General features: G+C 48.8%; 1 protein-coding gene across 18 annotated transcripts in view; it reads right to left on the reverse strand.

Annotated features, from left to right (window-relative positions):
* Positions 1–23,405, reverse strand: part of CELF2 (CUGBP Elav-like family member 2) — an 815,728-nt gene that overhangs the window by 51,479 nt on the left and 740,844 nt on the right. For all 18 annotated transcript variants that reach the window (XM_025445402.3, XM_049100929.1, XM_049100920.1 and 15 more), the window contains 4 exons: positions 22,660–22,794; positions 14,143–14,222; positions 9,731–9,889; positions 6,086–6,149 (listed from right to left, as the gene is read on the reverse strand). In XM_025445402.3, coding sequence (XP_025301187.1) covers positions 6,086–6,149; positions 9,731–9,889; positions 14,143–14,222; positions 22,660–22,794 — 438 coding nt within the window. The remainder of the gene's footprint in view (positions 1–6,085; positions 6,150–9,730; positions 9,890–14,142; positions 14,223–22,659; positions 22,795–23,405) is intronic.

The raw sequence follows: 23,405 nt of genomic DNA on the forward strand, positions 1-23,405 counted from the left end.
AGCTTGCCAAGACCAAGATGGTTAAAAAAAAAAAAAAAGAAAAAAGAAAAATTGGGGAATATGGGCATTCAAGTTTTCATTCATGACTTGGGAAAAGAAGAATCCTTCTCCAAACGAAGAAATGATGCACAAAACAGATGTGCAATATGCCTACTTGAAATTTAAGATTTAAAAAAATTATTTATAAGGAGAAGGGCATGAAAATTTAATTTAATGTTCACCTTAGGTAATTTTGTGTCTTATTGTTCATAGCAATTACCATAAATCTGCATATCAATAAGCGAGAACAGATGTCAGTTGTTACAAGTGCTTGCCAATCAGGTCTGTTAAAAAGTGACAGATGGGTGGTTATGGAATGTTCTCATAAGGCCTATTAGCACATTCTCAGGAAGCGTCTGCAGCGAGAGGGTGGGCGGCTCCGCTCCAGGAAGGCCCGTGATCTTCGAGGATCCAGGGCGCACCTCACCACTGAGGTGCCTCCAGCGCGGAGACCATCCACCCTCCTGTGCACTGGCCTCCGCAGCCCCCTGCCCTCCTGAGCACTGGCTTCCGCAACCCCCTGCCCTCCTGAGCACCGGCTTCCGCAACCCCCCCCCCCCCCCCCCCGCCCTCCTGTGCACTGGCCTCCACAACCCCCTGCCCTCCTGAGCACTGGCTTCCGCAACCCCCCCCCCCCCCCCCCCCCCGCCCTCCTGTGCACCGGCTTCCGCAACCCCCTGCCCTCCTGAGCACTGGCTTCCGCACCACCCCGCCCCCGCCCTCCTGTGCACTGGCCTCCACAACCCCCTGCCCTCCTGAGCACTGGCTTCCGCAACCCCCCCCCCCCCGCCCTCCTGTGCACCGGCTTCCGCAACCCCCTGCCCTCCTGAGCACTGGCTTCCGCAACCCCCCCCCCCCCCCCCCGCCCTCCTGTGCACCGGCTTCCGCAACCCCCCTGCCCTCCCGAGCAATGGCTTCCGCAACCCCCTGCCCTCCTGAGCACTGGCTTCCGCAACCCCCTGCTCTCCTGAGCACTGGCTTCCGCAACCCCCCCCCCCGCCCTCCTGTGCACTGGCTTCCGCAACCCCCTGCCCTCCTGTGCACTGGCTTCCGCAACCCCCGCCCCCCCCCCCCCGCCCTCCTGAGCACTGGCTTCCGCAACCCCCCTGCCCTCCCATGCACTGGCTTCCGCAACCCCCCTGCCCTCCCGTGCACTGGCTTCCACAACCCCCTGCCCTCCTGTGCACTGGCTTCCGCAACCCCCCTGCCCTCCCGTGCACTGGCTTCCACAACCCCCTGCCCTCCTGTGCACTGGCTTCCGCAACCCCCCTGCCCTCCCGTGCACTGGCTTCCACAACCCCCTGCCCTCCTGTGCACTGGCTTCTGCAACCCCCCTGCCCTCCCGTGCACTGGCTTCTGCAAACGTCTCCTCTCTTTTCCATTTGTCGCCAACATTCCAGGACAACCTTCTCTGAGACAGGATCACAAACTGATGGGAGGGGAGCGGTTTTGTTGTTTTAAGCAAATATTTGTGCTGTATGGTTTCACTGTTACTTTTAAAACCCAGGCCAGATATTCTGGAAGAGAATTACCACCAGCTTCGCTGAATATGCAAAGCGCAGCAGTTTTGTCTCATCTGTCAACTGATAAACTCTTTTTTTGGTCACAGCTCCGTAAATCAACAGATAAACCCCTTCTTCCTTGCAGCTCTGGAAAGTCTTTAACGTCTTTCATGACACTTCCTAGTGCTGGGGGCGGGGGGGGGGGAACAATACAAAAACAACTGCCCCCACAAAACCCAGCCCACTCAATACAGGTGACGTGCCTTCCAGAATGAAGGGAGGCAGCTTTTCTGTCTCCGAATTGCCTCTTTCTGCCCAGTTCTGGAGTGCTTTCTGCATAACTGATGTATGGCTCGGATTGGTTACTTGGCCCGTGAAGCCTTTGCAGAAGGAAGCCCCTGCAGCCGTGTTTAGGGGAACATATCTGCATTTGCTGAGACACGGGGCACCGTTTTACAGGCTTCGGGGCAGCCGGAGCTCAGGGGTCGGATGTGTCTGAAATTTGGACCTGCCGCTTACTGAAGCAGGGACTTGGGGCAAGTCTGCAAATGAGCCTCCAGTCCTGGGCTGCTGCACCTGTTAAGGGGGGTGCTAGAGCCTGCGCTGTCTGGGAACGCCACATCTCAGACCAACTGTGCATCTTCGGCCTGTCTGCTGCTGTGGCCTTCACAGTCATCATTTAACATGTTTCTCCTTCAGTTTCTCAACAGCAAGAGCGTAACGAAGTGCAGGTTTTGTCCCTGGCAACGCTGGGAGGATAAACTGCATGATTATTTCAAGGAGCTGCTGTGAAAAACAAAATTGTGAAACACGACCGACCCCGGTTTATCTAACCGATACTCTTTTGAGAGGATCTCTGTTATAAAGAAATTAATGACCGACAAGTCACTTTTCCCAATTTCTTCTTCTTCAGGGGGGAAAAAAATATCCAGGCTCTTAGCCCGAGTTTCGGAGATTTCAGAAATTCATGGGACAAATCTCACAGTTGAGTGAGAAATGGACACGTTTTTCTTCGAGGGTTTAAGAGGGAAAATAAAATCAATCAGCTTTAAGGATGCACAGAAAGTATCCGTGAAAGCATTGAGCTGCTACAGATTTGACCCCGATCTATAGCTTCTGTTCTTAAATTCCATATTCAGTGGAGGTTTCCTTCCACAAGATCACGAAACACATGTGAAGCTATTTTTAGTTCCAAAGGAAAATGGTGAATTATTTTGGGGAAACAAGGATAGTTGACGTTTCATTCTATTCTATTGAGACGAATACTTAGTGACATGTCATCGAAAATTTCTTTCTCTTTTTTGGCTTTATTTGCTACTCACACGGAACGTGTTTTACTCATTCAAATGAGACCTTTTAGACATTAGTGATGAACTTCAATCTCCTGAAGGATGGACTATTACGCCTGGAGAGTTGTTCACAAAAAATTATGGCTGGTTTCTGAAATGATGATTCTCTCTCTTTGGTGATTGTGTTCCACGCCGGACCGCTTGAACCTTACAAGTGGAGTTTTAGTATATGGCGCCGTAAAACATACAGACTGCATTGAAATCGCGTAGGTGCCCACTGGAACTGTGCCACCCTCTCAACCCCTTGGCAAGCATTTTAGCCTCAGGTGGGATTTGGGATAAGTGGCCTCTTGGATTTCTTCGTATCACTCCTACCGGATGTTGTGTGCCTTGCACTTGGTCATGTGTTTGATATTGTACCAACTGTTGCCAAATCCTTGACAACTCGACCGTGAAGACACTGTCATTATTTGCTTGGCTCAGATGTAAGGCTAACGTCGAATTTCTCCATTGAAAAAAACAGGGCGTTTAACTTAAAGTCCCCTGGAAGTGTATCCAAAATATCCATTTGTGTTTGCTGACTTATAAATGCATTCACCCATCCACTCAAAAGGAGTCAGTAGCCCCGCTCAGCGGAGCCAGGCTGAGTTCCTCAGCCCAGGCCATGCCCTCTTGGGGCCTTGATGGCTTAGGAGTGTTTGGGGAGGTGGGGGAGGAAAGGAAGGAAGGAAGGGCTTCAGGGTACCGCGCCTATATGTGGGGAGTCAGGGAAACCTCCTTTAATTATTATTTATTTTGAGAAAGAAGGAGAGAGAGGTGGGGGGTGGGGTGGGTAGGCAGAGGGTGAGAGAGAACCTCAAGCAGACTCTGTACTGAGCACAGAGCCCAGCACGGGGCTTGATCTCACGACCCTGAGGTCATGACTTGAGCTGAAATCAAGAAGAATGAGACACTCAACCGACCGAGCCACCCAGATGCCCCCAGGGAAACCTCCTTTAGACAGGCAATTCTATTACCAGTCCACCAGTAGTTCACTTTAGAATACTGGTCCAGATAACTGGCAAAGGCAAGAGTCAGTCCTACTTCAGGAGAAGACAAAAGAGCAAGAGGCCACATAGCTTGATTTTACCGGGGGGGGGGGGGGGGGGGGGGGAGGAATACACTGCAAACCACGGTGCTTCAAGTGCTCAGGAAGATGAAACCTGATTATCCCTATGAGTGAAGAAGCCACCTTTCTGGAAACTGCCAAGCAGACGGAACCCTGACATCTGCATCCTTGATACTCTCAATGTGCAAGGTGATGGTGGATAATGGACCACTCAGCATTTGATTTCACAGCCTGTGCCGACTTAGCATGCTGAATTTTATATGTTGAAGGTTCCAGAAAGGGGTATTTTGGAAGGCCCAGGGCACTTACAGAATGCCTTTAAATTAGCCATCTGCTCCGTGCACCTTCTAAGGTGACTCCTGGATACCCTTAGTTTTTAAATGAGCACGCAGAGCGTGTAAGTGCTAGCATCCTGACCTGCAGCTGGCGGGGCACAGCACACACCGTCTAATGGAAAATGACAGGGCGCTCTGTCCACCCGGGAAGACGCGCTTGGCAGTAGCCTCAGGACCCAGTGACCTTCTCTGCATAATTCAACTGCAGGAGTGGGAGAGCCGGGGGCTTCCTCTAAGGAAAGACCCTAATTTTGGATCCGGGTGGGTCCAGGCCATTAGAAGGAAAAATACATCTTGCATTGGCTGAAGGTATGACAAATCTTGGCATTTATTTTAGAGCTTGCAATCTGGAGGTTTTTCTCTTGAAGACACAGAAAACTCCCTGCATATTTTACTTAGGTCTCTCCCACTCCCTTCACAGACCTCAAAATTAACCCTTCAGTGTGATTCTCAGCTCCTAGGCCAGCTTCTCAAACTGTATTCATAGAGATACTCCTGAAAGATTTAACCATTTAACCATTTGAACATAAGTATCTTTCCCCCCTTGTAAACCAAAAGCAGTATTGCAATAAAACAAGCTGGCAGTGCCAGGAGATTTGAGATAAAGCCCAATGAATAATCCTGCAGGGTTTTTTTTTGATTTTTTGTTTTGTTTTTGGTTTATACTATAGGCCAATACATCCCATCAGACAACAGGTTCCCATTAGCCTGTGGGGCCGCAGGAGAAGGCTGGGCTGAGGATCCCAGAACACACGGGAGGAGAAAGTCCTTCCAGAGCCATTCAAAGTGACACAAACGAACAAACAAAACCAAGGATAGTTATTTGGTGGGGGTGGGGGGGGGGCGGGGAGAAAGAGACATGAAAAAAAAAAAGAGTTTTCGTAGTAACAGAAAATGAAAGCTGGCTTTTACTCTGTACATTCCGGTTTCATTTCATGGAGTCCGGGTGTCCTTCATTAAAAACAAATGGTGCTTGATTCTCACGCGCCAAAAATCTGTTCCCCTTGCTTTGTCTCCCTCATCTTTCTGGAATCGAACAAGGGAAGAGCTTTCTCGCCGTTCCTCACGGCAGGTTGGTGGCACCTGTGTTCTGATTTATTGCGTGGGCCGCCTTCCCTGGCCCGTGTAAGTTAGGATACGAGCCTGGAAGGTGACACAGCAGGAGTGACCTCTCACTAATCACTGCACCTCAGTTACTCCTGACACAGCTCATTATAAAAAGAAATCCTTTATGAGCCAGCTTTCAAATCCAGCCCCACTTTGATTTTCGCGAGAACAAAGATTATACTTCCACATAAAAGCTTCTGATGCACGATTCCGTCAACCGGGGTACGAAAGTAAAAAAAAAAAAAAAAAAAAAAAAGTGCACCCTGTTAATTGTCTGTGGTTGTCAAGGGACCGCAAACTGTATCAAAGATGGGCCTGCAATCTTGGCTTTCATTATGGAGGTCAGAATATTTATTGACTGCTTCTTATTAAAATTTGAGAAGGCCGTCAATCATTTTGGCTGGCCCAGATAGAGGAATCTGGTTGGAAATTCCCCAGCAATCAATCCCATTAAAAAAACAAAAACAGAAACAGCCAACAACTCTGGAGCACACTCCGGAGGGCTCCCCAGCCCCTCTGGCTCCCACCGCTGGGGGCCCCGGCGCCCAGCAGCGGGCTCCAGATGGGACCCCCGAGTCCGAAAGCGAGCAGGCCTGCTAACTGCCCTCTGCTCTTGCCCCTGCTTGTGCTCTTGGCCCTCCGAGCCACCCCGTCCACATTCAGACGACAGCATGGTCCAAAGCAAAGGCACGTGTCGGGACTTACCGGCCATCTGCTGAATGCCACTGAACGCACCCAGGTTGCTGGAGGAGGTGGCCTGCTGCAGAAGCTGTAAGGGAGGGAGAAGCAGACGGTCAGAGCCGAGCCGAGAGGGGACGCAGCAGCCTCCGGAGCAGAGGGGGCCTGGCCCTGTACATTTACAGGGTCGCTTGCTGCCTCCTACTCCTGGCCCGAAGGGTCCCCGAGACGGGGCTGTAAACCCATATGCACGTCTCATCTCTATTAATAAACCCAGACGCCGGGGAAACTCAGTAAGGCTGCTGCCTTCAAACCATCAACTCAGTCCCCTGAACGACCAGGTGTTGCATCGGCTGAAACCAACGCGCGCCCGGTGGCCTAGTGGTTACAGCTCGGCTCTGTCCAGCCAGGCCCAGCCCCGGGGTCCCGGCTCGGCCGCCCTCGTCCTCCACGGGAAGCAGGGATTCACGGGCTCCTGGGCCACAGGACGTCGTCACGACAGCTACGCTCGGAAACGCGCCTATGCACCGCCGCCCAGGGCCACCTGTGACCACAGGCCCGAGACAGCGGTCGCCCATCTGACGCTGGTCTTCACCTACTATTTGTCAAAACCGAGAAGTACCCGGTGTGATGTCCTGTGACATCGTGCGTTACAGACGCAGTCGGCATCTTTCCAAAAGCAAGTTAACACCCGTCTCTGCATTTTTCCCTGGTGCTCTCGAGGACACAGCTCGCCCCCCCCACCAAATCAGTGGGTGCCCCAGAAGGTAAAAAGGCATGTGGCTCCTGTCCTAACGTGCCCCTTGGTTTGGCCAGTTCAGCGGAATTAGAGGTTAACCCAGATTCACTGAAATTCTCTTTTTGACGACATAGAGCAGTATGGACACGGTTTGTATGTAGCAGCCAGCACCCAGCTGTCTCCTGCACACGGATGTACACGGATACCAGAGAGCACACACTCCCCAAATTTATTGAGAAGTGTCAGGCTACTGTGCGCTCAGGAGGGACGAGACAAATTCATGATTTTAAAAATAGCTTTCTGAATTTATTTGGAGCGCCGCAGAATCACATAAAGCTCCTCTGTTCCTTGGGTAAGGGTAGGTTTTTTGTTTTTGTTTTTTTTTTGTCCCCCCCGCCCCCAGTTCAATACCAAGCAAAGTCTACAAGTGGAGAAGACTCAAAAATGGGCCTCTAGCCACTGACTTAAAAGCGCCAAGTGGAATGGACTATTAGTGGCCGAGTCTCCGTTACAAGGCTAATTTGGGGATTAACAGTGACAGGTACCAGAAGGATGTCTGTGATGTTTGCTCACCCGTCCCAACTCGCTGGAATGTACTGCCTAGGGATGACCCACAGACTGAGACACACACACACACACACACACACACACACACACAAAGTGAGGAGGAGGAAGGGGCTGGGGATTAAGCATGTTGATCGAGAGAAATTCCTTATTTTGGTTTGATTTCTTGGGTGTCCCATTCTCTCAGGGTTGTAAGCCCTTACCTCCCTTTCCTATTAGGTATGTTTAGAAATGAAAGGAAGTACAATTAAAGGAGTTTTGAAGCGATCATGAGGAGCTAGTAATACCTACTGGGGCAGGTGGGAACACCTGGGGTAACCAGAGTCAGAATCCACCCCTCGACACACAAGTAGGGAAAGCCCTAAAGCCCAAGGGCTCTTCAAAGAAATGCACTTCCCACTGAAAGAGGCAGAACGAATGTGGCTGAGAAAGAACGGAACCCAACGGGAGGCGCAAACGTAGCTAAGATCGTACAAAAATATGTTTCTATAAAGGAGGTGGAAGTTAATTCTTTTTCAGGGTCCAGAAATAATTTGCAGATGCGGTCAAAGAAGCGTGTGCCAGAGATTTTTCAGTGCCGTGGGGCCCAGGAGGTGGGCCAGAAGACTGGGGACAGGCACAGGTGTCTTGGTTTTTAGAAACGATGGAGCAGGAAGCTGGATTCTTAGAAATTATGAGAAGGCGAGCGTGACATCCATCTCTGATCCCAGTCTGGTTCCATAAGGGAACAGATGGGCTGTGAACCGCCGAAAGGGACACGTTTGGGGCAAGACGAACTACTTTTACGCTCGACTCCCTGCTTGTTTCATCACCTTTTAGCCTGGGAGACCAGGACAGCGCTACGGCAAGGCACATCGAGATTTTCAGCAAGACAGCTGATGACATCTCTCAGGGCGTCTTTGTGGATGTGACCGAGCAAGGGCCAGCAGGCGGCGGGAAAGCCACTCAGGGCTTCTAACGCCTCCTTCGTCAGGCAAACAGGTATCGCTGCTCTTCCCACCGGGCCCCCCAGAGCCACAGCCGCACCCAGCACCCTCAGAGCTGCGGGCCCAGGATGGGCCCCCCGGGGGTGGGGATCCCACCCGGCCACCGGCAGCGCCGCCCCGGTGAAGCTGGGGGACCTCCCTGGGCCTCCTTCCTCGCCGTCAAGACCAGAGGGAGGCGGTCGTGCAGAACCGCGCAGGCGCCCCACAAAGTGAGGCTAATGGATCCTGCGGTCCCGAGAGGCACAGTTCAATACAAGGTCAGTGACAGAATTAGGACGGAACACGCAGGCGCGCATGCATGCGCACCCGCACATGCACACCCACATGTGCACAGCCACACATGCACACCTGCATGTGCATACCTGCACAAGCACACCCGCATGTGCACATCTGCATGTACACAGCCACACATGCACACCTACAAGTGCACACCCGCATGTGCACACCTACACGTGCACACCTGCGTGTGTACAGCCGCACATGCATACCTACACGTGCATGCTAATACGTGCATACCTGCGTGTGTACAGCCACACATGCACACTCACACGTGCACACCTGTGTACAGCCACACACGCACACCTACACGTGCACACTCACATGTGCACACCTGTGTGTGTACAGCCACACACGCACCCCTACACGTGCACGCTCACACATGCACACCTGCACGCACATGCACACCTCCACACACATGCACGCCTGGAGAGGCTCCCAATATTAAACTGTATTAATTGATGTGAAGTCCGGCCTGTAAGTGGCAGGGCGGAAAGACAGAGGCAGAGCATCACGGTTCCCAGTGGTTCCCGGAAAAATCAGTAAGAACCAGCCCAGCGTGGTGGGTACAGGGGCCCCCCGCAGGCTGCGTGAGGTCCTGGGAGGGGTCCCCGCTCTGCACCCTCTTTACAGGTTCCTTGGGGAACTGTCTTAAATCCCCACGTGGACGGAGACGGCACCGCACAAGGAAGATTGAAGCTTAAGACAAGGAAACGGAAGGGACGGCTTGCCCGAACCGGGTTCTCTGCCCTGACGGAGGCTCTAACGTCCTGGCTCCGAACAGATGGAGAAACGTGTGATCTCGTCATCGCAGGTGCACGGGGAAGGCCGCGGTCACCGAATGGGGTGCCCCCGGGGTAGCGCTGGGGCCTGACGGGCCCGTGCCCCTCCACCACGGGCAGGATCTCTGGATGCCTCCAGAGCAAGGCCTAGGAGCCCGGCCTACACCAGCGCAAGCGAAGGGAGCCGTGCCCCGGGGCCGCCACGGAAGCTCGGAGCAACACGTGCATGGGCGCTCATCTCCCTCCGGTCCCGAGGTGCAGCCTGCCCCCAAGGGGATGCCCTCCCCCCAGCACCGCCGCGTCCCCAGGAGGGCCCCCCACTCACCGCCAGGTACTGTGGGGTGAGGCCGCCCAGACCCGTCAGGTTCCCCCAGGTGGCAGTGTTGAGCTGTTGCATCTGCTGTGCCAGCTGCTGCTGGAGGCGCCTTTGCTCCTTGTCCTTCTGGGTGTCCGCGAACTTGACTACGATGGGCGAGGAGCAGCCCTGTGGTCAGACACAGCGGAAAGTGAAGAGGGGGTTACCGCCTGGCTGAATGGGCGCATGACACCCCGCACTGGCTCTAGCTCGCTCCACTAGCTCGAGCACAAGGAACCATCTGGATTTTTTTTTTTTTTAATCAATGGTTTGATATTGCTTCTTCTTCTCTCATCAGTACCATCAACAGAAAACTCCAGACACTGCCAACTGGTTTCTCTGGGGCTCTGGTGGTGGGCGAAGCCATTTGCTTTCTTGCTCTGAGCATTAAAACTGCCTCTCCTCCTCTCTTCGCGGGTCTTCCTCCGACCTTGCCAGGACCTCCTCAGAGACAAGAGACCTTACGCATGTTCTTTAATTAAGCTTCACGGTTCGCTTGTCTGTGAGACAGACTTGTCTGTGTGTCTGCCTGTTTCCGTGGGAGCAGGGGCCCCAGGAGGAGAGGCGCTGCAAGGGGAAGGAGAACAGCCCTCATTCGTGTATTTTATCTTTTCCACTCTTTCCGATTTTCCGTGATGCATTTTTTTTTTTTTTTTTTGGTGCCCTGGAAGGCAGGAGGCCTCCCGACCCAGCACCAGCAACAACAGCGAGCAGTGGGCTGGCGTGCGGGGTGAGGATGCTGCGGGCAGGGCAGGGGTGGGGGCCCCAGGCTCAGCCCAAGGGGACTGCCCACGTTTGCAGAGAGGACCCTCGCTCTCTTTCTTCTTCTCTAACGCACCTACTCTATCCCCACCCCGGGGCCCGGGGCCCGGGGCTCCTGCGCACCACCAGTCTTGGAAGCCTATTCCACGGAAACGAGGCCTGCATCTGCAATGGCTGGAGGCATCTACTTGGCTTCCTTTGTCAACGGGGCTCACCATTCGGGGGGTTCCTTTGCAGTTTTCGTTTCCATGAGAAGGCAACGAGTAGGGGCAGTGAGTGGGTGCATGGCCAAGGGTCATGTGATAGGGCGGATTCATGTCTGAGATGGATAAAATCATTGGGAAAAGAATAAGGGCCTGTGCCACCTCCAGCAGGAAGACTGCCTTCCTTCCCAGAGCCCCTCTGGAACATTCCATACTTGGTAAACCCTCGGCGGAGACACGAGCTCCTCCCTCCCTCCACCCCTCTCTCCCCCTCTCACTAAGGCTTGCCTACCCATCTCATCACCATTAAAGCTACTAAATTTTGCTGAGGTACAAGGAAGTTCTTCTACCCATGTGATTTAAAAAAAAAAAACCCCAAAACTTTTAAGGAAGCTTAGCATGATAATAGACCTCTCTCTCTCTCTCTTCTCAGAAATTTTATATTCCTACTTAAAGGAGCTCTCTCTCTCTTTCCCTTCCCTTTGGGTCATCTTGCTTTCTCTTAAAAACAAACCTGTGTGTGTTTTGTTTCTTATCACCTCAGGTAGTTACTGGGGATGTAGCTGTGAATATGTGAGGCTATGGTGTATGTTATGACCAAAAAAAAAAAAAAAAAAAAGTGAGAAAAATGAGGTAGATGTTTCAGTTTGAACTTCCAGCATATCGGTCTTCAGCTCTGGTAGCCACGGCCACGGGACACAACGTTAAATGTCAGTCAACCGCATGTAAATAATATTTCCACCATTTAAAAAAAAATTCTATACTTCATTTTTCTTCTTCTGCTCCAGAGTTCAGCCCTTCGTTGCTTTAAAGAGAGCAAAATACTCCGAAGATGGAAATGATACAGAGGGAAGGTTGCATATGCAAAGGGTTGTTATCGTTGTTTCAAATTTGTTCCATAACAAATCATAGCATCTCCTCCTAACGGTACGTTTACTGTTTGTTTTCTTCCTTAAATACCAAAAAAAAAAAACATAAAACAATGACCAAAAAAAGATACCGAAGCAAAAAATTAGGCCCCAAAATAACTTGTTCAAACCATAAAAAAGGAAAAACAGAGTGGGCACAGATTAGAAGGAAAATGGAAAAATAGAAGGTATGATATAAAAATTCATTATTTTTAAGGAAATGTTCTTTTAAACTTTAACGTTCAAGTCATTTGGAATTCAAATTCCTTAGATAATACATCTTGGTTAAAGATGTGAGCCAGAGTCCTAAAAATAACAAAATTAGTTAAAAAAAAAAAAAAACCAGCAAACTTTAGTTGTACAACTGTAATGTGACGGGCATGATATACAGTCTTCCATTTAAATGTATTTTTTAAAATTCAACAAGAAATTTAAGTGTCTGAGGGCCCCTCTGTCCTCATGAGCATGGGTGTCCAGATTTCAAAACAAGTGCACCAGATTTGACTTTTTAATAATAGAGATATCAATACCAAAGGATTAAGGATTTCTTAAGAATGAATATGCCCCATTCTCTATAGCGGATTCTTTTTCATCCTGAGCCTATTCTTCTTTGGTTCTGGTTCATACCCAGGTCTGCACTATGTTCCCGAGCTCTCTCCCCGTAGGAACACAGGAGAACACAGACCAGCATCCTCTGCGGCTTTACTCAGGGGGTCCCTGATGAAGGAATGGGAGTTAGAGCTGAAAGAATTTAGGTTAAAAAAAAATCATCTAAGGTACAAATCACTAAATCACAGGAAATAAAAAATGATTAAGAATGAAACATGTGTATGGAGGATAATAAATACAGGTGAAAACTTGTTTTCTTCCCTAACAGTACTTTCATTTTTTTTTTTTTTAAATCTCCACACTGAAAGGCAGCTGGGAATCAGACTGATCCCCGATAGTGGAGCAGCCGGAGAGAAGGCAGGGGACACACAGAGCATCAACGTGTGACTGCATGTTGTACAAGACTGGATCCCTAGGTATTTCAATTCCTGCTAATTATCTCCTATCGTGGCCGCTTTCCACCTGAGCTTGCCTTCAGGTAGGGGGGTGTGAGTGTCTTAAAAATGCATTGCACTGAAAGGAAAACACAGTGATTATATAAGATATGTTAGGAATATCAAAGTCAAAATGAAGCTCGAAAAAGACAATTAGGCTTTGCAATGCTGATATCAAAACTCAGAAAAGTACAGTAAACACTTAATGACAAGGCCATGCACACTCCTTGCCCCCTTGTCCGCCCACCTTCCGGGTCACTGTAAAAAAAAAAAAAAAGTCGCCCACAGAACATGACGCGGAATGATCACTTAGCTCCCAGCGTGCTTTGGGAGATGCAGCATTGCAAAAAAACAAACAAACAAATGAAAAAAAAAATCACCCTCCACCTCCCACCTCGCTCAAAAAAAAAAAAAAAAAAAAAAAGAGGTAAAAAAGCGCAAACAATCCATAAAGAAATTTTTGCACATTAAATAAAATTGAGAATATTTTGCTTTTCGGAAGATGAAAACGTAACTTCAGGTAACACCACAGGGCCACTTTCCAGAAAAGATCACCCATACACAGAGGTACAGTATACAGAGTACAGCAGAACATGCACTCCCAAATGGATCTATCAGACAATACAGAGTAAGTAACAGCATATCACTCTTGGAATGCTTTTGTGCAAAATTCTGAAAGGCCAGACCCAAATCACAGACTAGAAGTACAGAGCCATCTATCTACACATGTGGGCGAACACCCACCAGCGTATAGATCTTCCCCCAAAGCCACTATCTCTCATTTAGGAGACCAAATTTGAGCCTTTATGTTTCTTTTATTGGGAGGTTTTTTTTTTTTTTTAAATGTAAAAAGATGAATCTGGTTTTTCCAGAGATTTTCATGCGTTGTAACGTTTTCACGGGTTAAACAATGTAGGAGAAGTATTAATTTTCTCCCGACATTCTTGATGCAAAAGCACAATTTTGTTTGGACTAAAGAGAACTTGACCTCACATTTAAGAAAAAAAAAAAGGAAAAGGAAAAAGGGGGGGGGGGGGAAGAACCCTGTGATTGGCACAGGGCAGGCCGCAATTTGGAGCGAGGGCTGTTAAGGCTGACTCCATACCAACCCTGGACCAGGAACGGACTGGATCCTTTAGAGGTCGAGAATGGGTCTTGGTTTAAATTGCACCGTGACGCTACGTTGCAGGGCCTGGGCCACTACAATAAAAGGCTCAAAAAATAATGTACAGCAAGTGGAAGGTTTTACTAAATGCATTTCAAGTCATTAGGGGAAAAATTCAGAGAGAGAGAGAGAGAGTGAGAGAGTGAGAGAGAGAGAGAGAGGATGAATATGAATGAATGGAAGAGATGGTGAAAGTGTCAATCTGTGATTGTCATGTAAACAATCCGCACAGGAGAGAGCGGCTTTACCATTCCCCATCATTTGCACAAAGAAAACAAAGAAAGGGCAGATGATACAGTACCTCCATGGTCTGAGACTGATGCATGGCTTTGATTGCATTCTGTGCCATTGCCCTTGTAGAAAATGTGACAAACGCACAGCCTGTGGGAAACAAGGGGACAGGGAGCAGGAAAGACAAAAAACAACAAGACAAAAGGGTTGGACGCTTGTTAAACCAACACAGTCTACGAGAACTGCCACAGGACGACACCGTTCTCAGTAGTACATAAAAATCAACAACTTCTCTCTCGGTTTTTATCTTAGTTTGCTTTTTATTCACAGTGCTGACTTGCTAATCTGACCAAAGCAGAAAGATTTATTTATTGACTGGTTTATTTATTTATTTATTTTTTTAAATGGAGACGAGGGGAAAGTAGTTGGGCACTTTTTTTTTTTTTTTTTTAAGCCACAGGGAAGGGGAGGGTGCTTTGAAATTAGCAAGATCTTTTTCTTGCATTTTCTAAAATAAAAAGTTGTAATTTTACATTTTCTCCTTGGCTGATTATCTTGACTTGTAGGGCATCCACTCCACACATTCGAGGCTTTGGATTTCAAATTTTCGAGTTGATTTCTAAGCAGCAGATAATGCAATCCTCACACCGGAGGGCGAATTAGCAAATAAATTCCAAAGGCTCGAAATGTCAGCAAATAAATATCTCTGGTCTCTTCTGGGCCGTTAAAACATATATATGCATACGTATACACTGATGCGATTCCAATGCAAAGAAATATACCACATCCTGCAGGAACTATTTGGTTGTTATTAATCACGCACAAGAACAAATGCTCTATCACTCTGAGAATATTCAATAGTGCTTATCAGGTAAAACTTTAGAAAATCTGCATTAGATTTCTTAGCCGTCTGAAATCTCTATGACTTTTCAGAGTTGTGATTTCGGATATGCATCAGAGATCTGACCTAAAGTCTAACATACACAAGACAATGTACAGTTCTCTGAATGTTTCCTGTGAGACCCATTGAACTTTCCACGGCTCTTTATTTCTCGTGCGGTAAAATAAGCAGCGTCTACAGTGCCTGCTTCTGTTCCTTGAGGCAGTACTGGCCACCGTACAGGTCACTGCTCCAACTACATGGCTCATTGCCCTTTTCACTAATAAAAACACTGCCTTCAGAAATTTACATTTTATTCATCATGCACCCTTGGGCTTCTTAGAGAAAAGGACTGTGAAATTAATGCAGATTCAGGCTGATTTTATAATAATACCACGGCACACTAAAAGCTTAGCTAAAGCAATGCAGACTTATTTCACTTATGATCTCTAATGACTTTAAAAGTGCATTGATTTTCAGCTTCTTTAGCTTTGCACAGTTTGAACTTAGGTATCAGAGAATAATTTAGTGTTCCACTCAATTTCTTCAAAACATTATTATTATTACTACTTAAAAGATTTCCAAATGAAGCAGATCTAAACACTGAGAGGCAGAAGCCTGTTGTCCTCTCAGAGTGAACGCATGGAAGTGGAATTCTGGTATCCACAGTGCGAGATTATTGCCCCTGTGGCCAGTAAGCCAAACAGAATGTTCTATATCCGGGGGGGAAAAAAAAAGAAAGAAAGAAAAAGAAAGAAAGAAAGAAAAAAAAAAACAACAACCCAGCAGATTGTTTGGTTTCTGTAAATCAATTTGTGAGTCATAAAGTATATTTTCTTCGTTTGCTCTGCATGTGTACCTGGTGAGATTATCAAGTCAATACTGTATTAGCACCTTTTAATCAAACAGCAATAAGAGAAAGTAGCACCTGCCCATTACCCCCAAAGCACAAAAACATCCAGTCATGAGAATAAGTCAATGCATTTTTTTTTTGCATCATGCTGTAATTTTTAATACAACAAAACTCTCAGTAGGTGGGAGAGTCATCCCTCATTCACCTCCCGGCTGAGCTGGCCTTACAAAGCCTGAAGTCTAGCTTGCTATGAATGCCGAGATGTTTCATATACTTCTCTGACATTATAGCAGCTAGCGGAGCTTACTATTTAAACACACTTGTCTGTACCTCCACTGGCTGTAGCTTCTGTCATCAGTGAAAGCGATCTGGAGCCTTCTCTGAGGCATCTAGAAGATGTGTGTAATAGTGTGAAACAGATGACAGTACATCTACTGGCTTCCATATTGCGACTCAGTGCTACAATTAGAGAGCCCCAAAGTCACCATCCGTCTCAAAATGGTGCCCCTTCAAAAACACTGTGGTTATCACCGACATGATCAGCGGAGGAAGTAGCACTAAGATTTCTCTTCTTGCATTTCTTGAGACTGCAATGGAATTATCTGCTTTTGCAAATAATCTGATGGAGATCTATTTGACATCATGTGAAGCCTGGCCTAACTCTGCTTTTAATACCCGAAACTGTTTCATTCACTTTATTTGCTCTAATTATCCAGGAACATGTGCCAAACAGTTTTCCAAATGGAGGTTAAGAATGCATTAAAAAAAAAAAAAACACATGTAAAATGTCAACAGAAATCAATAAGGCATAGTTTATGCATTTATCACAATTTCAGAACAAGCAGAACTTTTTGAGTAACTTAGTGAGAAAGATACAGCAATTAGCAGGTCTCAGAAGTATTAGCAACAGAACAATAAAATTTCATCTCTATAAACTCGAACCATTGCTCTTTCCTCTCTGAAACCTGCAATTAAAAGCTCGACTGATGCTTCTAATTATACAACCGTTACTGCATCCAAAAAAAATGATCTGACAAATCTGATGACTCCTTTAACCTTTTTACTCTATTGGCAGTGGTGCAGTAAGAGGGAACCTGTCTCCTTAGGGGCTCTGTCAAGTTCGGGGCTATGTGCTGTGTTCAATTACTTAAGAACGAAAATTACTGCCATTTGTAAAGTGAGAGCACACATTGAAGACCTCCCTCTCTACGCCAGAACTTCTGGATGAAGTTCTGCAACTTCAGAACCAAATGGAAGCTTGTTAACCTTTGTAATTTCTGCTCTAGTCCTATGGCTAGGTTTTAATTTTCTTTCCCACGGCACTGAAAACATGGTTGGTGGCTTCAGGATTAGGCCTCAAAATGCTTTTCAGTAATAGAGGGTCACATAAGCTTCTTCCACCAAGACTGGCTTCCAGCTTCTTCTACAAGCCAAGGAACTGACTTTCCATTGGGCAAAAATAACTTAGGTCAATTGGCCCTTCCTACTAAAAATGAGCTTCTGGGTGCAGTGGGGTCCACTGGTTCTTGACAGGGTGACTGCTCTGACGGCCTTGTAGGGCCAGCCCTCCTCTATTCTAGATTATTGGATGTACTGTCTCAGGAGTCAGTTCTCTGACTACTGATTAAAACGTGGGAGAAACCAGAATGGGGGGAAAAAGATGACATGTACCAAGAAATGAAGCTTTTCTTCTTCTTCTTCTTCTTCTTCTTCTTCTTCTTTTTTTTGGTTAGTTAAGATAGCCTGTATCTTATTGTCTTGAAACCTCTCTAAATACATAATGGCTGAAAAAAAAATTAAGAAAAAATTCATCCTTGACTGTGGCCACCCTGTATTTTACCTTACAATTACTTATTGTCTCTACTTTCAGAATGTCAGAGATGGCTCACAGAAATGAAAGGGGCTGCACTCCTCCCGGTTTGGTGGGGTTGCCTTCTTGCTGCTAAAACAGATAAATGATTGACTGGGGAAAGGTTTCTCCAAGTAATTTCCTCCTACAGACGGGATCTAAGGAACGCACGTGGCCCTGTCACAGAGAAGATTCTGGAACACATCTATTACGCTTGTCATCTCAACTGAAAAGCTATCTTCACTCAGGTGTTCTACTTATTTTCTCAGTTGCAAGAGAATTTTGAGAGAACTAGATGAATTCTTGGTCTGCACCAGAGAGAGAGAGAGAGAGAGAGAGAGAGAGAGAGAAGAAAGAAAGGAAGGAGCACAGGCACTTTCAAAAGCATGTACAATGTCAGGGCCTCTTGCTTTTATGCTTCTTCTTTGAAAGAGAAGCAGCAGTCTGCTATATTTCAACTGAGGGAAGCGTACTTAAAATAACTTGTGTGGCACGAAGCAGCTTTTGGCCTATGGAAAACTTGTTTATAACTTCCCATTCGGCCAAAGAGAGTTCTTAATGCAGCCGATTTTCCTCCCTGTATCTTTTTAGTGGAGGCAGAGTGTATTAAACATATGCTCTCCGTAGAACACGAGAGCGTCACAACTAGTACTGGGGTACACCACCCCCAGGGGTGGCTTCGTTTCTCTAGAACTGGTGTGGAGGGATTGCTCCTTAATGGCACCTCAGGCTGAGTGCAGAGCAGGACTTACTAGTTTGCCAATTCTCAGCCCCGAGGGGAGGTTCAGGGACTGTATGGAGAACCAGATAACAAAATGCAGTACCTAACCCAGGGGTATTTGATACGAGTTTCCGCACATGCTTAGATATCAGTGGGCGAGCCTAAGCTGTCATGATCCAAACTGAGTCCACCGTGCGTACCTGTTTTAAAAGTCAAAAGCCCTATCCTAATATTCTGATCAGATATAATGGAAACAAATGAGGATTTAGTGGCTAAGTCCAGTCTGTGCTCGCCAACATCCCTGAGAATATTGCCAATTTCATTTGTCAAGGGTTTTGGCAGGAGAATGTTGGAACACCATAAACACAGCTGGAATATTCTTAAACAAGCAGAAAGTTACCTTACATGGCAGTAAAGATCTGACTACACTTTGTGGGAAAGAAAAATGAGATAAACTCTTTCATTGTCTCCGAGTCACAGATATTTGTTGCCATGGTGCAGAAAACCCTGTGGACTGTACCCAAACAGTCCATTCTGACGGTGGGATTATGGGTAAGTGAGAACATGTGTATTTTAGGAAATCAACAGGCTAAAGGGACACTGACGAATGCACTGGCTTGGAGGACTCCAGCTTTGATTTTGAGAGCAAACATCTCATTTGACTTCCTGTGCGTGGACGTGTGGTATGCCGCTTACTTTCTCAAAACAGGTCAGCAGGCCTGGGAGGCTGACCTGCTACTGCAGAAGATCTGAGTATTAGGGAGCGGCTTGAAAATATCTCAAACTGGGTTTTCCAAGTTAGAAAAGATGGTTACTGCCCCCCCGCCCAGGGGAAAATGCACGTTGAGATGCGGGCATATGGTGAAAAGAGAGAGTCAGACTCCTGATATTTGCTGAGTGCTGGTTTCAACGTGCTTGGTAGATGCTAGGTGCTGTCCATGTACAGTTGTGACGATTCCTGGGCGGGGTGGGGGCAGGGGGGCGAGGTCCTGATCTGGAACCTGGCATGGATCTGGGTGCTGGGGAGTAACTGTCGGGGCTTCTTTGCAAATAGTCTTTCTTGTCAATATGGAGATGAGGATTTCTGTTTTCAAGATTCTAACCCAAAGTACAGAGCTGTGGGTCCTGGCAGCCCACTCCCCCGAATCAGTGCAGGGACCCTGATTCTAGAAGCCCGGAGAGACCTCAGCTTCGCCACCTGGCAGGGAGGAAAGTGAAGCTACCGAGGTGGTCAGAGAAGAAATGACCCGAGACACCTGTGGGGGAGCCAGCGCCCTTGCCTGCCTCTTCGGTCTTCATTCTTGTAGCTGAACTGGGCAAAGGCAAAGCCAGAAAAGCGAACCACTTTTCTGTCCCTCTGCCTCATGATCGCATGGTTTGATTCAAAAACTTTTTTATTTAGACTAGTTTAGACTCGGTTTAGTAGGACAAGGGGCTTTTCATTTTCAGGGCGACCAACCTTTCCTTTCACTTGGTTTTTATGTATTTGTTTACGTCTTAAACGGCTGAGCCAGCAACAGGCATCAGAGACCAGAAATGCTGAGCACCCTTTATCTGCACAGCCACTAATGGGAGACACTTATTAATATTTGATTGAAAACTGCAATTCTTTAATGGAAGCAAAATAGTAGCACGGGAGAGAATTGTTCTTTTAACAAATACACTGATTCAGGAGCAGTCCCCTGTACCCAGGCGTCCCTGGGTCTCACTAATTGAAAAACCTACCAGCATCTGGCTTTATATTTCAGAACAAATGGTTATAAATGAGTATTTTTCTTTTTTTGCCATGGGGAATTCTCATCAGTTCACCAGAAATTACTTTTCTGTTAAGAAGAAAGAAGAAGAAGGAGGCAAAAAAAAGGGGGGGGGGCAGGGAGGAGTGTACTCCTCTTTACACGGAGCCGGCATGTGCAGGAAGCAGGGAGGAGCACGTTGCCCTGACTGGTGTCCTAACTGGCGTCCTAACTGGCGTCCTAACCGGCGTCCGCGTGGAGCTCTGCGGCCCAGGCCCGGCGGCAGCGCAGGCAGGTCAGGTCGAGGCCTCTAGGCCACTACCGCATCCTGCTCTGTCCTGCGAGAAGCTGGGGGAGAAGCTGGGGCTGCTCTAAGGTCTTCTCTGCGGGAGTAACTTAGGGGCGCTCGGGGAGCACTAGGCACCGTGGGCCCCGAGGCCGCCGGAGGAAGCGCACGGAGCACCAGCTGGGCGGACGGAGAGCACGGGTGGGGTTCCCCCAGCCGCGGGATGCTCACCCAGGAGACCTCCCATGGCAGGCGCCCCAGGAGGGGAGCGGGGCAGGCACTGTGACTGCTGCCTTGGGGGGGGCCGAGATGGGACAGGGATGGGACAGTGGGCTGGCGGTGGTCACAGCTCACGTCTGGAGTTCTGGACCGGGATCTCGGGCCCACGGGGCTCTCACCACTAGAAAATCCCCCCGTGGCTAGTCGGGGGGCCTCCTCTCTGCTGGTTCTCCACGTCCTGGGTCTTGGCGACTGGGAACCTGCGAGCTCGGGGCTGTGGCTGGGAGGAGGAGGGGAGCCCGCACGCGCTGGTCGCTGCGCTGGCAGGGACAGGGATCGCAACAGTCCCGCTCGTGGGTTCCTGCACCTTTTTTTCTTCTTCCAGCCACGCTGCCTCTTCCCACGGGGATCTTGCTCCCCCGCCCCCACGGCTGCCCCGGGGAAGCAGAGTCAGATGACCCAGCGTGACTGGCAGTCCTCAGGGAGTGAACGAGCTGGGGTGGCACTGGGTGGCGGGGGGGGGGGGGGGGGGCGTGCGCCAGGACAGAGGTCCCAGCATCCTCCTGCCCCTGAGGCCATGTGGCCTCCAGCCTGGGGGGCTGCTGTGGTTGACGCTGGTAACGGCGTGGGCGGTAAGCTACGGCTCCGCCCGAGGCCCTGGGCCTGCAGGTGGGGGCCACACTCAGAGCGATCTTGGTCAGCTCTCGGGGAGGCCTGCCTGTCGGGGACCCCTCGAGCTGTCACGCCCATTCCATGCCTCCCTCCTTTTAAAACCACCTTTGGAAGAAAACACGGGGACTGCAGGCAGGAAGCTTTTTCCACCTCCTTCTACTGTTCCCCTCGATTGCCTCTGTTTTGGGGGCCCCGGAGGTGGCTGTAGGCGGAAAACCTTTGTTCTCCACGCCTTTGATTCTAGCAGCTGACAGCGTTAAGTTTCGCATCTCAAAGTCGAAAGAACAAATGCTCTTCCTCACGTGGAGCTGAGTTTAGCTAAAATGAGGGACACGGGTGTGAAGGAGTGCTTTGAGACGTAAGGCCCAACTTTTTCTTTCAGCAGGTGGTTCGAGACGGCAGTGCTGTCCCAGAACCAGAGACTGGGAATGAAGAGAAGTTTCTAATTAGCCCCATGGAAACTGCATCGAGAAGTATCCTTGATAGAATGAGAGCCTCTCTGTGGTGCAAACATATGGGTTGCTTAGGAGAAGTGAACAGTGACGTTTTATATGTACACCCTGACTCCAGCCTCCTGGGCGGTCTCGGGAAACATGGTCTGATGAGGGGGGACACTCCGCGACAGCGCTTAGGAGTGGGTTAGCCAAGGATCTGCTGTGCAAGGAGGGCCAGACGTGGAAAGGGACGTTATTTCCAGCTGCCTTGGGTAGCTGCTTGCAGACACACTGGTTTTCCTCAGGGCTCGAAGCCCCCATCTCTGCTTCCATCACGGTGACAAAGAGGAGCCTACTATCTCCTGGACCAAGTCATCTGTCTGCCACGTAATGGGATTTCCTGTGCTCAGGCCTCCCAGGAATTTTGCTCTTGGAAATAAAACCCTCACACCCCAGGACAGGCCCAGCTACCCTGAGTCCCTAAGCTGTTCTGCGCTACGTGGGGACACTGACGTTTTTCCTCGGTTTATGTCGCTGTCAAGGGGCCCGTCCCCTTCCCATGGCTCTCGGGCAGAGGCAGGAAGCCAGAGACTAAGATGAAAACAACAAATATTCTCTTTCCTCCTCCACATCTCTCCTTCACCCCCAGAATGTACTTCAATTTGAGATCGAAAGGGATGTATAACGACAGGGCGGCCTGTCGGCGTCCCCGCTGGCCGGGAGAGCCTGAGCTAATATGTTGGCTCTAAGACCTTCTCGACCTGAGAAATTCAAGGTGATCACTTCAGCTACGGTGAAAAGTTCACGCTGGAAAACGTGATCACACGAGACGCATTACAGGGTGACCTCTTGCTGCGTGCGGTGGCTACATCTACCTTGATTGTGACACACAGTTCCAATTAGCACTTAAGGAAAGAGACTTTATAGACAGTACACTCACCTCGACTCAGCCCGTCGGGTCCCCGGAGGATCCGACATTCTTCTATCTGGCCAAATGGAGAAAACATCACCCTGATATCATTCTCATTACATTTCTTCGAAACCATTCCTATGAATAATTTTCGGTCTTCCACAGCTAGGAGATAAAAATAATGAATGAGCAAAGGCCATTCCCCCCCCCCCATTTTTTTCTTGTAATTAATGCTTCATTACCACATCAAACCGGGCCCCCGGTCATGTGAGACGAAGCATGGGACTTCCCAAGGCCAGCTCTTGGGACTTCCAGGCCGCCTTCCCCGGCGCCCTTCATCCTGCCTCCCTCCGTGAGCTGCCTCTTACCCACATGACATCTTCAGAGGACCCGAGACACCACCAAGTCCTCCCCTCCCACCCCGTCTGGAAACTCACGGTGCTAACATGTTAGAGCTCCGTGTAGTCACCAAATGCTACCATTACATAGAGATCGTTTTGAACGTGCATTTTTTTTTTCTCCCATAGGTGTTCTTTGGACTTGAATGACAAGAGAGAGAAAAAGGTTGGGGAGAGAAAAATAGGATGAACAGATAAAGCACCACGGGAAATGAAACTCTGAATAAGGCATTCACTGGGGGGAACCTCCTCTCTCAATTTCAAATAGCTTGGCCGCGTGGATCCAGACAGTAAGGAGAGAGAAGAGAGATGGTCATCTCTCTGGAGAAACATAGATGACCTTCCGTCCATCCGTCCGTCCGTCCGTCCGTCCACTCT

The sequence above is a fragment of the Canis lupus genome, chromosome 2 (genome assembly GCF_003254725.2).
Source record: "Canis lupus dingo isolate Sandy chromosome 2, ASM325472v2, whole genome shotgun sequence".
Taxonomy (NCBI): Eukaryota; Metazoa; Chordata; class Mammalia; order Carnivora; family Canidae; genus Canis; species Canis lupus.